This window comes from Carcharodon carcharias, chromosome 10 (assembly GCF_017639515.1).
Source record: "Carcharodon carcharias isolate sCarCar2 chromosome 10, sCarCar2.pri, whole genome shotgun sequence".
Classification (NCBI taxonomy): domain Eukaryota; kingdom Metazoa; phylum Chordata; class Chondrichthyes; order Lamniformes; family Lamnidae; genus Carcharodon; species Carcharodon carcharias.
This window is the reverse complement of record NC_054476.1, coordinates 142,130,347-142,142,880: the sequence shown is the minus strand read 5'-3', so window position 1 is coordinate 142,142,880 and position 12,534 is coordinate 142,130,347. Positions and strand designations below refer to the sequence as shown.

Below are 12,534 nucleotides of genomic sequence, written 5' to 3'. Positions count from 1 at the left end.
ATTGATATTTTGGAGAGGGTGGGAGATAATACGACCAAAGGTTGGGGTTCAGTTCATAGCCTCATTGAAATCAAGTTCTGGAACTATGATATAGCCTGAGATAGCTGGATGTCTGCCCAGTGCAGAGATCTGTGGCAGAGCCTGACATCCTCCGTTTGGATTAATGAAGAGGTAGCCAACACAAGCTATTTAGACAAGGAGGGAAAGAAGTGTATACAAAAGCATGCCACAGAGCACACGCTACAGGAAGAGGTGATTTTCATGACACTGGTGCTGCAGAGGCAGATGTCAGATGTTGAGGTCACAGTTTTCCCTTTACACCCTCATTGACTTAATCACATTCTGTTTAAAAAAAGCCTTCCCAGGAACAAGAGTTTACAGCATGCCCCTCGGCTGACCTTATCTGCGGCTGTCTCCACGTAGCATGGGTCCTGAGGGGCAGCCAGGAGAGGAACAAAGCCTGAGAGGATCTTGTCCTCCTCCAGAACAAGCAGGGTGAGGTCCTCATCCGGGTCCTTGTACAGCGGTACCTCTGACTGGTTGACAGCTGTGAAAATGTTGCAGAACTCTGCCAGCATGGCCCACACATCGATGGCAATTCTGAGGAGAGGAAATTCAACAGAAAAAAACAAGAGCCAAAGGTTAGGTCACTGGGGAGAAGAAAGCGATGCTCAGCAAAGTGTTTTAGGATGTAAAGACATTGTTAATAATAAAACATTCATTCGGAACTAGAAAAACAGATGATGTTTTTATTAAGTCAGTGCAAGAACAGTTCCGGATTTTGGTCTCAAACGATTACCCAATTAGGAAAAAAGAAACAGATGCAGGTGTTGTGACTTTGAGCTTCAACACTCCCGTTCCAATTAATATTCGGACAGTATTTAATATTTACTGAATGCCTTTTAGCCCATTGATATCTAGTAAGTTAAGCATTTCCATCAAAGCACACCTCTCACAAGAGGCACTGTCGCTCATAGCCTTGAGTAATGGTTGACGGTGCACTTCACCATAGTAGTTTGCAAATTTAACTGCATCAGACACTTGGCAGTGCTGACACTTTCCCAGTGTTGCCCGCAAACAGTGACTCTCTGCAAATAGTAAAAAAATCCAAGGGACTCATTGAGAAGAGCGTCACACTCCCAGAGACTCGGCGCATATTAAGGCAACCACCCCAGAAACTTACCCCAAAGAGCGACTCACGCAAAAAGTAACACTCTCACAGGGGCTCACCCCAAATAGTGACACACTCCCAGAGACTCACCCCAAAGAATGACATATTCCCAGAGACTCATCGCAAATAGAGACATGCTCCCAGAGATTCACCCGAATAATGACACACTCACAGGGACTCACCCCAACTAGAGACACACTCTCAGGCGCTCACTGTAAATAGTGACACACTCCCAGGGGCTCAGCCCAAATAGTGACACACTCCCAGGGTCTCAGCCCAAATAGTGACACACTCCCAGGGTCTCAGCCCAAATAGTGACACACTCCCAGGGTCTCAGCCCAAATAGTGACACACTCCCAGGGGCTCAGCCCAAATAGTGACACACTCCCAGGGGCTCAGCCCAAATAGTGACACACTCCCAGGGGCTCAGCCCAAATAGTGACACACTCATAGGGGCTCAGCCCAAATAGTGACACACACCCAGGGGCTCAGCCCAAATAGTGACACACTCCCAGGGGCTCAGCCCAAATAGTGACACACTCACAGGGGCTCAGCCCAACTAGACACACACACTCAGGCGCTCATTGTAAATAGTGACGCACTCCCAGGGGCTCAGCCCAAATAGTGACACACTCCCAGGGGCTCAGCCCAAATAGTGACACACTCACAGGGGCTCAGCCCAAATAGTGACACACTCTCAGGGGCTCAGCCCAAATAGTGACACACTCATAGGGGCTCAGCCCAAATAGTGACACACTCACAAGGGCTCAGCCCAAATAGTGACACACTCACAAGGGCTCAGCCCAAATAGTGACACACTCACAGGGGCTCACCTGAAATAGTGACACACTCACAGGGGCTCATCCCAAATAGTGACACACTCACAGGGGCTCACCCCAACTAGACACACACACTCAGGCGCTCATTGTAAATAGTGATGCACTCCCAGGGGCTCAGCCCAAATAGTGACACACTCCCAGGGGCTCAGCCCAAATAGTGACACACTCCCAGGGGCTCAGCCCAAATAGTGACACACTCCCAGGGGCTCAGCCCAAATAGTGACACACTCACAGGGGCTCACCTGAAATAGTGACACACTCACAGGGGCTCATCCCAAATAGTGACATACTCACAGGGGCTCAGACCAAATAGTGACACACTCACAGGGGCTTACCTCAAATAGTGACACACTCCCAGGGGCTCACCCCAAATAGTGACACACCCCCAGGGGCTCACTCCAAATAGTGACACACTCCCAGGGGCTCACCCCAAATAGTGACACACTCCCAGGAATCCCCTGCGGGTCGTGAAACGCTTCTCGGTGTCCTCTGCAAACACTGATGCACTCACATGGATTACTGCAAATACTGAAACACCCCCAGTGTCTTATTGCAAACTGACACACTCCTTGGTATCGCCTACAAATCCACATTAAATACCACTAGGAAGAAATAATTAGGGTAACAAGGGCACAAAGATGTACTGTAGTGAGGAATCACAGAATCACACAGTGCAGAAGAGGCCTTTCGGCCCAGGATGTTCAATATCTGTCACTGAGGGCTTCGGTAGCACCACTACTGATTGAGTTGGTCAAGTTCTGAAGGACATAGCTGCCAGACTGGGACTGCAGCAGGTGGTGAGGGAAAAGCCTACCATCCTCACAGAACTACTGGTTTCAAGCCCGTGACACTATTGGTAGGAGTGACCACCACACAGTTCTTTGGAGACAAAGGCCCACCTTCACTTAGAGAATACCCCCGATTGTGTTGTGCGGTACTATGACCATATGAACATAAATACATTTGAATTTAGGAATTAGGAGTTGTCCCTTTGAGCCTGCTCTGCCATTCAATAAGATGATGGCTGATCTGATTGTAACCTCAACTCCACATTCCTGCCTACCCCATGATAACCTTTCACCTCCTTGCTTAACAAGAATCTATCTAGTTCTGATGGTTTCTGGTGGGCCCTGGATCAGAGTTGGCGGGGAGGACCGGATCAAGTTCAGGTTGGGTGGGCAGGGTCATGGATGAGTTTGCCATGCAGACACCTCAAACAGTTCAGCACTCAAGTGTCAGCCTAGGTTATGTGCTCAAATCTCTGGATTAGAACTTGAACCCACAACCTTCTGATTCAGAATTGAGAGTGCTACCTACCCAAAGCACCTTTGTTCTCACTGTTAACCATGTTACTGGTTTTAGCTTTGTCTGTAAATGTTGATAGTGTGACTATATCCAACTTCAGCTAAATTCTATATCGGGTGAAGCAACAGTGACTCATGGAAACACCACTGTTTACATCCCTCTAGTTGCAAAAAGCATCTATCAATCCAGCTCCACTTCCTGTCCTTTGACCAATGTTGTCACAATCACTTTAAACACCATGTGCATTTGGGTTATGCAGCACTTCTTCAAACAGCTTTCAAAATCCATATACACAACATCCATTGCATTTCCTTTACTAATAAAATCCATACTTCCTCAAAAGCCTTAATGAAATTTGTTAGATAAATCTGAACTGAATGTCAGTCAGTAGCTCCTGGCACAGAAACAATGAGCTGTGTGCAATGCACTTTCTATGCTTCTACATTTATCGGAGCGATAACTGCAATCCCAATTTCCTGTTTAGCCATGATCATTGGGCACACTGCAGAATTCCCTGTGATAATTCAACCTCTCTCTAAGGGCAGAGGCCAGTGATTTATAAACAGGTGCCAATCGATAAAGAGTTTCCTCACACATGGTCTCTAACTGACTGTGGGATCTGCCTATTTAAACCATATTCTAATTTGGAATATGTGAGTGGTGGGCTATTAGGAATAGGTAAGGTAAAGCAGTCACATCAATATGTGCTCCACACCCCAGGGTCCACACGAGTCACACTACAGGAGGTCAGGCAACACCATCTACCTGTCCAGGTATGTCAGCAGTGCTTCAATGTGTAGCACTTGAACCCACAACTTTCTGACTTAGAGGCACTTGCTCCAATCCAGATACTTAAGTACAAAAATCTAGACCAACACACCCTATGCTAGTACTGAGGGACTGCTGCATAGTCAGAGGTGCCAGCTTTCAAACGAAACATTAAACAGAAGCCCTGTCTGTCCTCTCTTGTGGACACAGCAGATCGCATGGCACCATTTAGAGGAGAGTGGCAGTTGTACCTAGCGTTCAGGCCAATATTTATCCCACAACCAAAAGATTATGTGGTCAATGTCACATGGCTATTTATAGGATCTGGTTGTATGCAAACTGGCTGCTGTATTTCTTATGATACATTTCAAAATAATTTCATGGGTTGGACATTGTTTTGGGATAGCCTGAGTTTGTGAAGGGTACCATAGGCATGCCAGTTTGACTTTATTTTTAATAATTATATTGAAGACTCAGTGGTATTACTTGGAAGAGAAGCAGGGAGTTCTTCTGGTGTCCGAGTCAACAATAACCCTCAATCAAAACCACCAGAAACATATTAATTAGTTATTCATCTCATTGCAGATATAGAATACCTACTATGTTCAACATCAAATGCAGCAAGTCCAGTGCAATGTGATTCACTGTATTGAAAGCACTTCACTCTGTGGTAAATATTACATCAATGCAAGCTACCCAATCCCTTTTCAGTGTTACTGGGAAGCAAGATCGGGCAATCTTGCAGCGATTGTTGTTTCAGCCAGGATATCATTCACAGCAATTTACTGTAGGCTCCACACATTTAACATAGCTCTGAAAACATGTCTCATCGAGCACCAAGAGACCAAATGCCCATGGTTTATGCATTCATGCCTTGGACATTACACCCCGTGGGTGAGAAAGACAGAATCTGCATCCTTCTAAGTTTGTAGCTGCTGAATCCTCATGGCAGCCTGTGTCCAGTGCTAACAATATTTAACTGCTACTCACTGTCATTTTGTATTCAATCTAAAATCCTTTAAGATAGTGGTGGAGGGTGTGAAGATTTATTAAAGATTCAATGTTCTACAAGAAAATTGGATTATATTCAAGTCTCAGAGGAATTTTGCCTCAGAGTAATTTCAAGGCAGCCACCCTGCCAGGTGTGCTGCAACCTGCCAGCAAAAAGGGAGGGACATAGCCCTGTGGGTCTAGCTGCAGGCCTTCAGTTGGCAGGCTCAAAATGATCAGACAACAATGACTAGTTCTTTCAATTCTCAGTCTCTCAAACCCGAACACCAAACAGAAGCAAGTTTCTGCTTGCAAAAAGTTTCATTTTTTCCCACTTCCGGAGACGTGTTTCTCTACAACTTGTTCTCGTTTCTCCTTCATTTTGCACCAATTTTTCTCTCGCTTTTGAAGGGGCTGACTCTCACTGGGGGTCAGTTCTTGAAGGTGCTGACTCTCACTGGGGGACAGTGCTTGAAGGTGCTGACTCTCACTGGGGGACAGTTCCCAAAGGCACTGACTCTCACTGGGGGACAGTTCTTGAAGGCGCTGACTCTCACTGGGGACAGTTTCTGAAGGGGCTGACTCTCACTGAGGGACAGTTCCTGGAGGTGCTGACTCTCACTGAGGGACAGTTCCTGAAGGTGCTGACTCTCACTGGGGGACAGTTCCTGAAGGTGCTGACTCTCACTGAGGGACAGTTCTTGAAGGCACTGACTCTCACTGGGGACAGTTTCTGAAGGGGCTGACTCTCCTGATGGTAGAATCATAGAATAATACTACCCAGGAGGAGGCTAACTTTCCCCCTGTGCTTGTGTTGGCTCATTAGTAGACCTATCCAATTAATCCCAATCTCCTCTCTTACCCCATAGCCCTATAGATATTTTCACTTTTAAGGATTTATCCAATTCTGCTTTGAATGTTACTATCGAATCTATTACCAGCACCCTTTCAGGTAATGCCAGGAAACAACAACTTGTGGTAAAATATTGTTTCCTCATGTCACCTCTGGTTCTTCTACCAATTACTTCAAATCTGTGCTCTCTGATTACCTATGGCAATGCCGCAGCCTCACTGTTTACAACAATTTGAGTTTTGTATCATCCGCAAATTTTAAAATTATGTTCTGTATACCCAAACCCAGGTTATTTGTCCATGTAAACTGGACACTGGCCAATTCTTAGCCAATTTTGAATCCAGCAGCCACCATTCATTTAATCCCATGGGTTTTAAATTTGCTAGCAAGTCTATTTATGTTGTACGTTGTCAAACCCTTTTTTATAGTCCAAATATATGACATCAATTGCACTACCTTCGTCAACCCTCTGTTACTTAATCAATGAACGCAACTAAGCTAGTCAAACACAACTTTCCTTTAACAAATCTGTGCTGACATTCATTTATTTGTCCATACTTTTCTAAATGCCAATTTTGTTCTGGATTATTGTTTCTAAAAGTTTTCCTATCAAGACATTAGGCTGACTGGTCTGGAAGTGCCAGTAACTGACTGTAAAGGGCTCAAAGCTAATCCCCATCCTTTGTTCTCCTGTAACATCCACAAGTGCACACCCAGTTGGGGTCACTGAAACAGCCAAATCATCTGAAACTGCCAGATTTTCCACATACTAACCTAAAGGCACTGAGGTAAATTATAATGGCCCTGCTATCACCTTGTCTGATATCATCTAACTTAACATGGACTGGGATTTGGTTCAGCCACTCAACCAACTGAGCCAATTCAGGGAGTTGTGCATTGTTGTGCATTCATTTTAAAACCTGCAAAGACAGCATAACCTTATTCATGAATCAATACATACTATATGCTTGAAAACACCTTTCTATATATCACTCACATTTCTTTAAAACACAGTGATTTTTATTATTTAGATCTCATAACCCAAGATCCCATATACAATATTAAGGTGAATATCTACGTAATTTGTTTTTGAGCACGTCGGTGAGGGATGACGCCCCTCCCCACCCAAACCACTGAATATTCCAATAGGATCTCAGCACTATATTTCACTTCAAGGACAGTACCCTCAACCATGCAGCATTTACTCAGTGCTGCACTGGAGTGTCAGCCTGCATAGGAACTGAAATCCACAACCTGCTGACTGAGGGCTGAAGGTAGGGATTTTTTTATCTGCAGGACTGGTTTGAGTCTATAACATGGGGACAGCTTCAATATGAAAACATGGACCAAAGTATTCTCTATTCTCTGCACAGGCTAGTATAATAAACGCCAATCCCTATAAATGACATGCACAGGGCAGAAGTACAATATCACTGTATACCAATCAAGTGGAAGCTAGCCACCATTGCAATCATAAAGCAAAAAGCAGGATCATCATGAGGGGAAAAATACTGTATGGAACTTGTAGCATCAGGATTCAACACTAGATTGAAAATATTAAAATGAAGCCTCACACCATTCTGACTTGAAACTGTCTCGCCGTTCCTTCATTGATGCCGGGCCAAAATCTTGGAACATCCTCCCTAACAACATGTGAATGTACCTGCAAAAAGACTGCAGCAGTTCAAGGAGGCAACTCACTGCCAAGTTCTCAAGGGCATTTAGGGATGAGCAACCAATGCTGGCCTTGCCAGTGACATTCACTTCATATGAATGAATAGAACCCCTAAAGGGAGTGCTGCATTGTTGGAAGTGCCATTTTTTGAATGAAGGCGCTAAACTGTCTGCCCCTGGTGGATGAAGATCATCTTAGTGCACTATTTCAAAGAGCAGGGGAGTCCTCCTAATGTCCTGGCCAAAATTTAATCCCCAGCTAAAATCACCAAAGATTATTTTGTATTTTATCTAATTCCTGTTTTGGGACCTTGCTGTGCTCAAATTGACTGCTCTGCTTTTCTATATTACGACACTGAATAGACTTCAAAAGTACCATGGATTGTTTTAGAATGGCCCAAAATTATGAAAAGCTCTATAAAAAGCAAGATTTTTCTTCTTAAATTGCCACCTCCTTAATCTCCATTAATACCCATTTCTGCCATGCATCTCACATTAGCAAGAACCCAAAGCCAGCAACTTAAGCACAACACATCCTAACCACATTTAACTTCACAGAATTGCAATTTTTCAAATAGATTTTTTTTGATAGGAAAAAACTTCTAAAAAACTTCAGTTTCTGAAAGGGGTTATTTTTATTATTTTAAACTATGATGTAATGGGAAACAGAGATGCATTTGGCTGCCAGCTGCTTTAAGAAAAGTGTTTACAGGGTTAAAAGCACAAACACAGAACTTTACATGACCCCTAAGTAGAAAGGGAAAAAAAAGAGAAGAAAGAAATGATGTATTGCACTGGTCTTAGATAGTTTATCCAAAGCTGGCTGGGCAGACAACAGACGGATGTGATATGGCTCTAGTCTAATATTCCAGCCTCTCTACTTGCTTGCCCATGAGACGCTCCAGGCTCTGCTCGCCTCCTCCCTGTGCCCCTCTGTTGACTCTAGATCCTTACGAGCCAAAGCCATTACACGAGTTAAGTCACATACAACCCATGGGTGGCTGCCAAGAAACACCATTCTATAGCTGCAAGGCAAAGGGAAAATAAGGAAAAAAAGAAAGGGGGTTGGGGGGGGGGGGGGGGGAAGGGAGGACCTGACACTGACATAGAGCAGTCATGTGACAGTGCTGCAGCCACACAGCTCTCGGTGTGACCCAGATCCTGTAAATACTCCAGCAATCTCAAGAGTACCACAATGATTCCCATTATGTAACCCCAGTCATGGGCAGGCTGCCAACTACAAAACAAAGAGGACTTTCTGGCTTGGCCCGCTTTCTATTTTCCTATCCCAGCTCTGGGCCAAGACAGTGTCATACAGCTGTGCAGGAGTGAACGAAGGGCTGAGACTCCCAGCCGCTGCAGCTCCAAACTCAGCCCAGTCATCAGGGCAAACTCTTCAAAACTTAGATCATGGACAGTAGTGTGCTTCACAGCTTTATCAACACTTAGTTCAGCATTGCAGCAATGCTGAACCTTTCTTGAAAGAATAACAGGGGAGGAAATCAAATTTATTGACTAGCCTTAAGAGAACTCAGGTGCACACGTGAGTCTGCGACTGTATGTGCCCACGTAGCTGTGTGCAACTGAGATCAATAATAGCTACATAACCTCACCTACAAGGGTGAAATTTGGCAGATTGTAACAATTAACAGGAACAAGGCGGCAAGTTTGAATACAGTGAATTCTGACATGGTTACCTTTGAAATAATCTCTTGAATGATTTATCACCTGCTCATTCCAAGCAGTTTCCTGCAGTGCAGGTGTAACAGCTAAACAGAGATATAAAATTCAATGTAATGCCATTGGATTAGTGGATAACCTATTAAGACATCAGCTGCTCAGCAACAGGCCCAGTGACTTAATAAACACCTTCACAAATAGGAACAATAGAAATCTGGGCAATACTTCTGCAAAGTCTGCAGGGAATATTTCTTGAATTCTCACATTCACTTGTGTGCCATTTATCTGCATTTCTTGGCTGTACATCAGTGCTATCTCGATGGAACGAGTGCAGTAGATAAAACCTGCACTGAGTTCCAATAAAAATTTAAATTTAGTGAATGTTCCATATGAACATGTGCACTGCCAACACCCAAAGACACCTTTCTAAATTTACTAATCATTTGCTTTTTGCCTTGTGTTTATGTGCAGATTTAGTTCAAATATGTTTAATCATATGGTGAGCGCTGATATAACCATGGAAACTAATTGAGAGGAGTCAGGCAATGTAAGGGAACTGAATTAGCAAAAGACAACGTCATTAGCATCTCACACATAGACAGGAAAACATGACAAAGTGCTTCCTCCACAAGAGAAGGAGAAATTGCAGCACTGAGTTGATCAAAGGTGGCAGGTTTTTTAGGAAACACCTGAAGGTAGGAGGCGGGATTTAGGATGTGGAAACAAGCCCGAAGAACTTTGGGTGTGAGTTGGGACACAGAGCAGAAGACAATTACAGAGGGGTGGTCATGTTGAAGCCAACAGCCCATTTTGGATGGAGCTTCCCAATCCTTCACTGAAATAAAACGTGGAAAGAAGAAAGTTATGGTTTTCTAATGCTGTATTCTTTATAACAAGACCATACAGATTCCTCAATGGGTCAGTGAGTTTATCCAGTAATTAGCTAAGCCACACTGACCAGGGAACTAGTTTGTGCTATTAGCTATGGCAGCGGTAGAGGGATGTGTGTGTGTGTGTGTGTGTGTGTGTGTGTGTGTGTGGGGGGGGGGGGGGAGGAGTGCGTGGTAGGCTTCAACGGGAGAGTACATCTCTGTGGCTGAAGCTGGGGTGGGGTGAGTGGGTTGGGGATGACAGTAAGGGTTCTCCTCTTGCTCAATATTGAGTAGTGCCCTGTTGGAACTACCCTTGCAAATGGTGTGTGAAGACATGGGCAAACTTAGCTGTGATGCTCTTTATAGTTGAATAGCATGTTAGTACTCACTCTCTGGTTCGCATGTGAAGATGGCCAAATGGGACAGGGACCAGAGGGAACACTCTAAGTGAAGAAGAAAACAGTAAGTAGAAGTTGCTAAATATGGCTGTGCAGACGCAGGCTACAGATATTTACCCAATGGCAGGTACAAAATAGACTCTTTATTCCAGTCCTTTTCAAAATACCCTGTCCTCACCTATTGACTGGGCAAAAGGCGATCAAATGACCATCACTCCCTATATCCATTTTCATATAGAAATGAACATCATGTCAACAAAAAAAAAACTTTTCACAACAAATAAGATAAGGCAAAAGATATGGCTGAAGCATTTGCAACAATCTTCGGTCAGAAGTGTCAAGTGGATGATCCATCTCTGTCTCAAGAGGTCCCCAGCATCACAGATGCCAGTCTACAGCCAATTCGATTCACTCTACATGATATCAAGAAACGGCTGAAGGCACTGGATACTGCAAAGGCTATGGGGCCCTGAAAATATTCTGGCAATAGCACTGAAGACTTGTGTTCCAGAACATTCTGTGTCAAGATGTTCCAGTACAGCTACAACACTGGCATCTACCCGGTTATATGGAAAATTGCCTAGGTATATCCTGTATGCAAAAAAGCAGATCAAATGCAACCCGGCCAATTACCGCCCCATCAGTCCACTCAATCATCAGTAGGGTGATGGAAGGGGTCATCAAAAGTGCTATCAAGTGGCACTTGCTTAGAAATAACCTACTCAATGACACAGTCAGGGCCACTCAGCTCCTGACCTCATTACAGCTTTGGTTCAAACATGGACAAAAGAGCTGAATTCCCGAGGCAAGGTGAGAGTGACTGCCTTTGACATCAAGGTCGCATTTGACCGACTGTGGCATCAAGGAGCCCCAGTAAAACTGGAGTCAGTGGGAATCAGGGGATAACTCTCCGCTGATTGGAGTCATAGCTAACACAAAGGAAGATAGTTTTGGCTGTTGAAGGTCAATCATCTCAGACATAGGACATCACTGCAGGAGTTCCTCAGGGTAGTGTCCTCGACCCAACCATCTTCAGCTGCTTCATCAATGGCCTTCCTTCCATCACAAGGGCAAAGCGGGGATGTCCGCTGATGTTTGCACAACGTTCAACACCATTTGCGACTCCTCAGATACTGATGCAGTCCATGTTCAAATGCAGCAAGACCTGGACAATACCCAGGCTTGGTCTGACAAGTGGCAAGTAATTTTCGGGCCACAAAGGTGTCAGGCAATGACCATCTCCAACAAGAGAATCCAACCAGCACCCCTTGATGTTCAATGGAATTACCATCGCTGAATCCCCTCCTATCAACATCCTGAGGGTTACCATTGACCAGAAACTGAACTGGACCAGGCATATAAATACTATGGCTACAAGAGCAGGTCAGAGGGTAGAGATCCTGCGGCGACTAAATCGCCTCCTGCCTCCCAAAGCCTGTCCACCATCTACAAGGCACAAGTCAGGAATGTGATGGAATATTCCCCACTTGCCTGGATGATTACAGCTCCAAAAATACTCAAGAAGCTTGACACCGTCCAGGACAAGGCAGCCAGCTTGATTGGCACCCCATCCACAAACATTCACTCCCTCCAACACCGAAGCACAGTAGTAAGTATGTACCATCTACACGATGCACTGTAAGAATTCACCTTAGGCAGCACCTTCCAAACGCACGAACACTACCATCTAGAAGGACAAGGGCAGCAGACACATGGGAACACCACAACTGGAACATTTCCTGCAAACCACACACCATCCTGACTTGGGAATATATCGTCGTTCCTTCACTGTCGCTGGGTCAAAATCCTAACAGCATGTGGATGTATCTACGCCACATGAACTGCAGTGGTTCAAGAAGGCAGCTCACCACCACCTTCTCGAGGGTAATTATGGATCAGCAATAAATACCAGCCCAGCCAGCGACATCCATATTTCATGAATGAATTTTTAAAAGATGCTTAATATAAAAGCAATGAGAGAATT

The 12,534-nt window shown here is 44.6% G+C and overlaps 1 protein-coding gene across 5 annotated transcripts in view; it reads right to left on the bottom strand.

Annotated features, from left to right (window-relative positions):
* The window catches only part of smg6 (SMG6 nonsense mediated mRNA decay factor), a 417,242-nt gene that overhangs the window by 186,595 nt on the left and 218,113 nt on the right, over window positions 1–12,534 (bottom strand). For all 5 annotated transcript variants that reach the window (XM_041197159.1, XM_041197156.1, XM_041197158.1 and 2 more), the window contains one exon: window positions 399–600. In XM_041197159.1, the coding sequence (XP_041053093.1) occupies window positions 399–600 (202 nt within the window). The remainder of the gene's footprint in view (window positions 1–398; window positions 601–12,534) is intronic.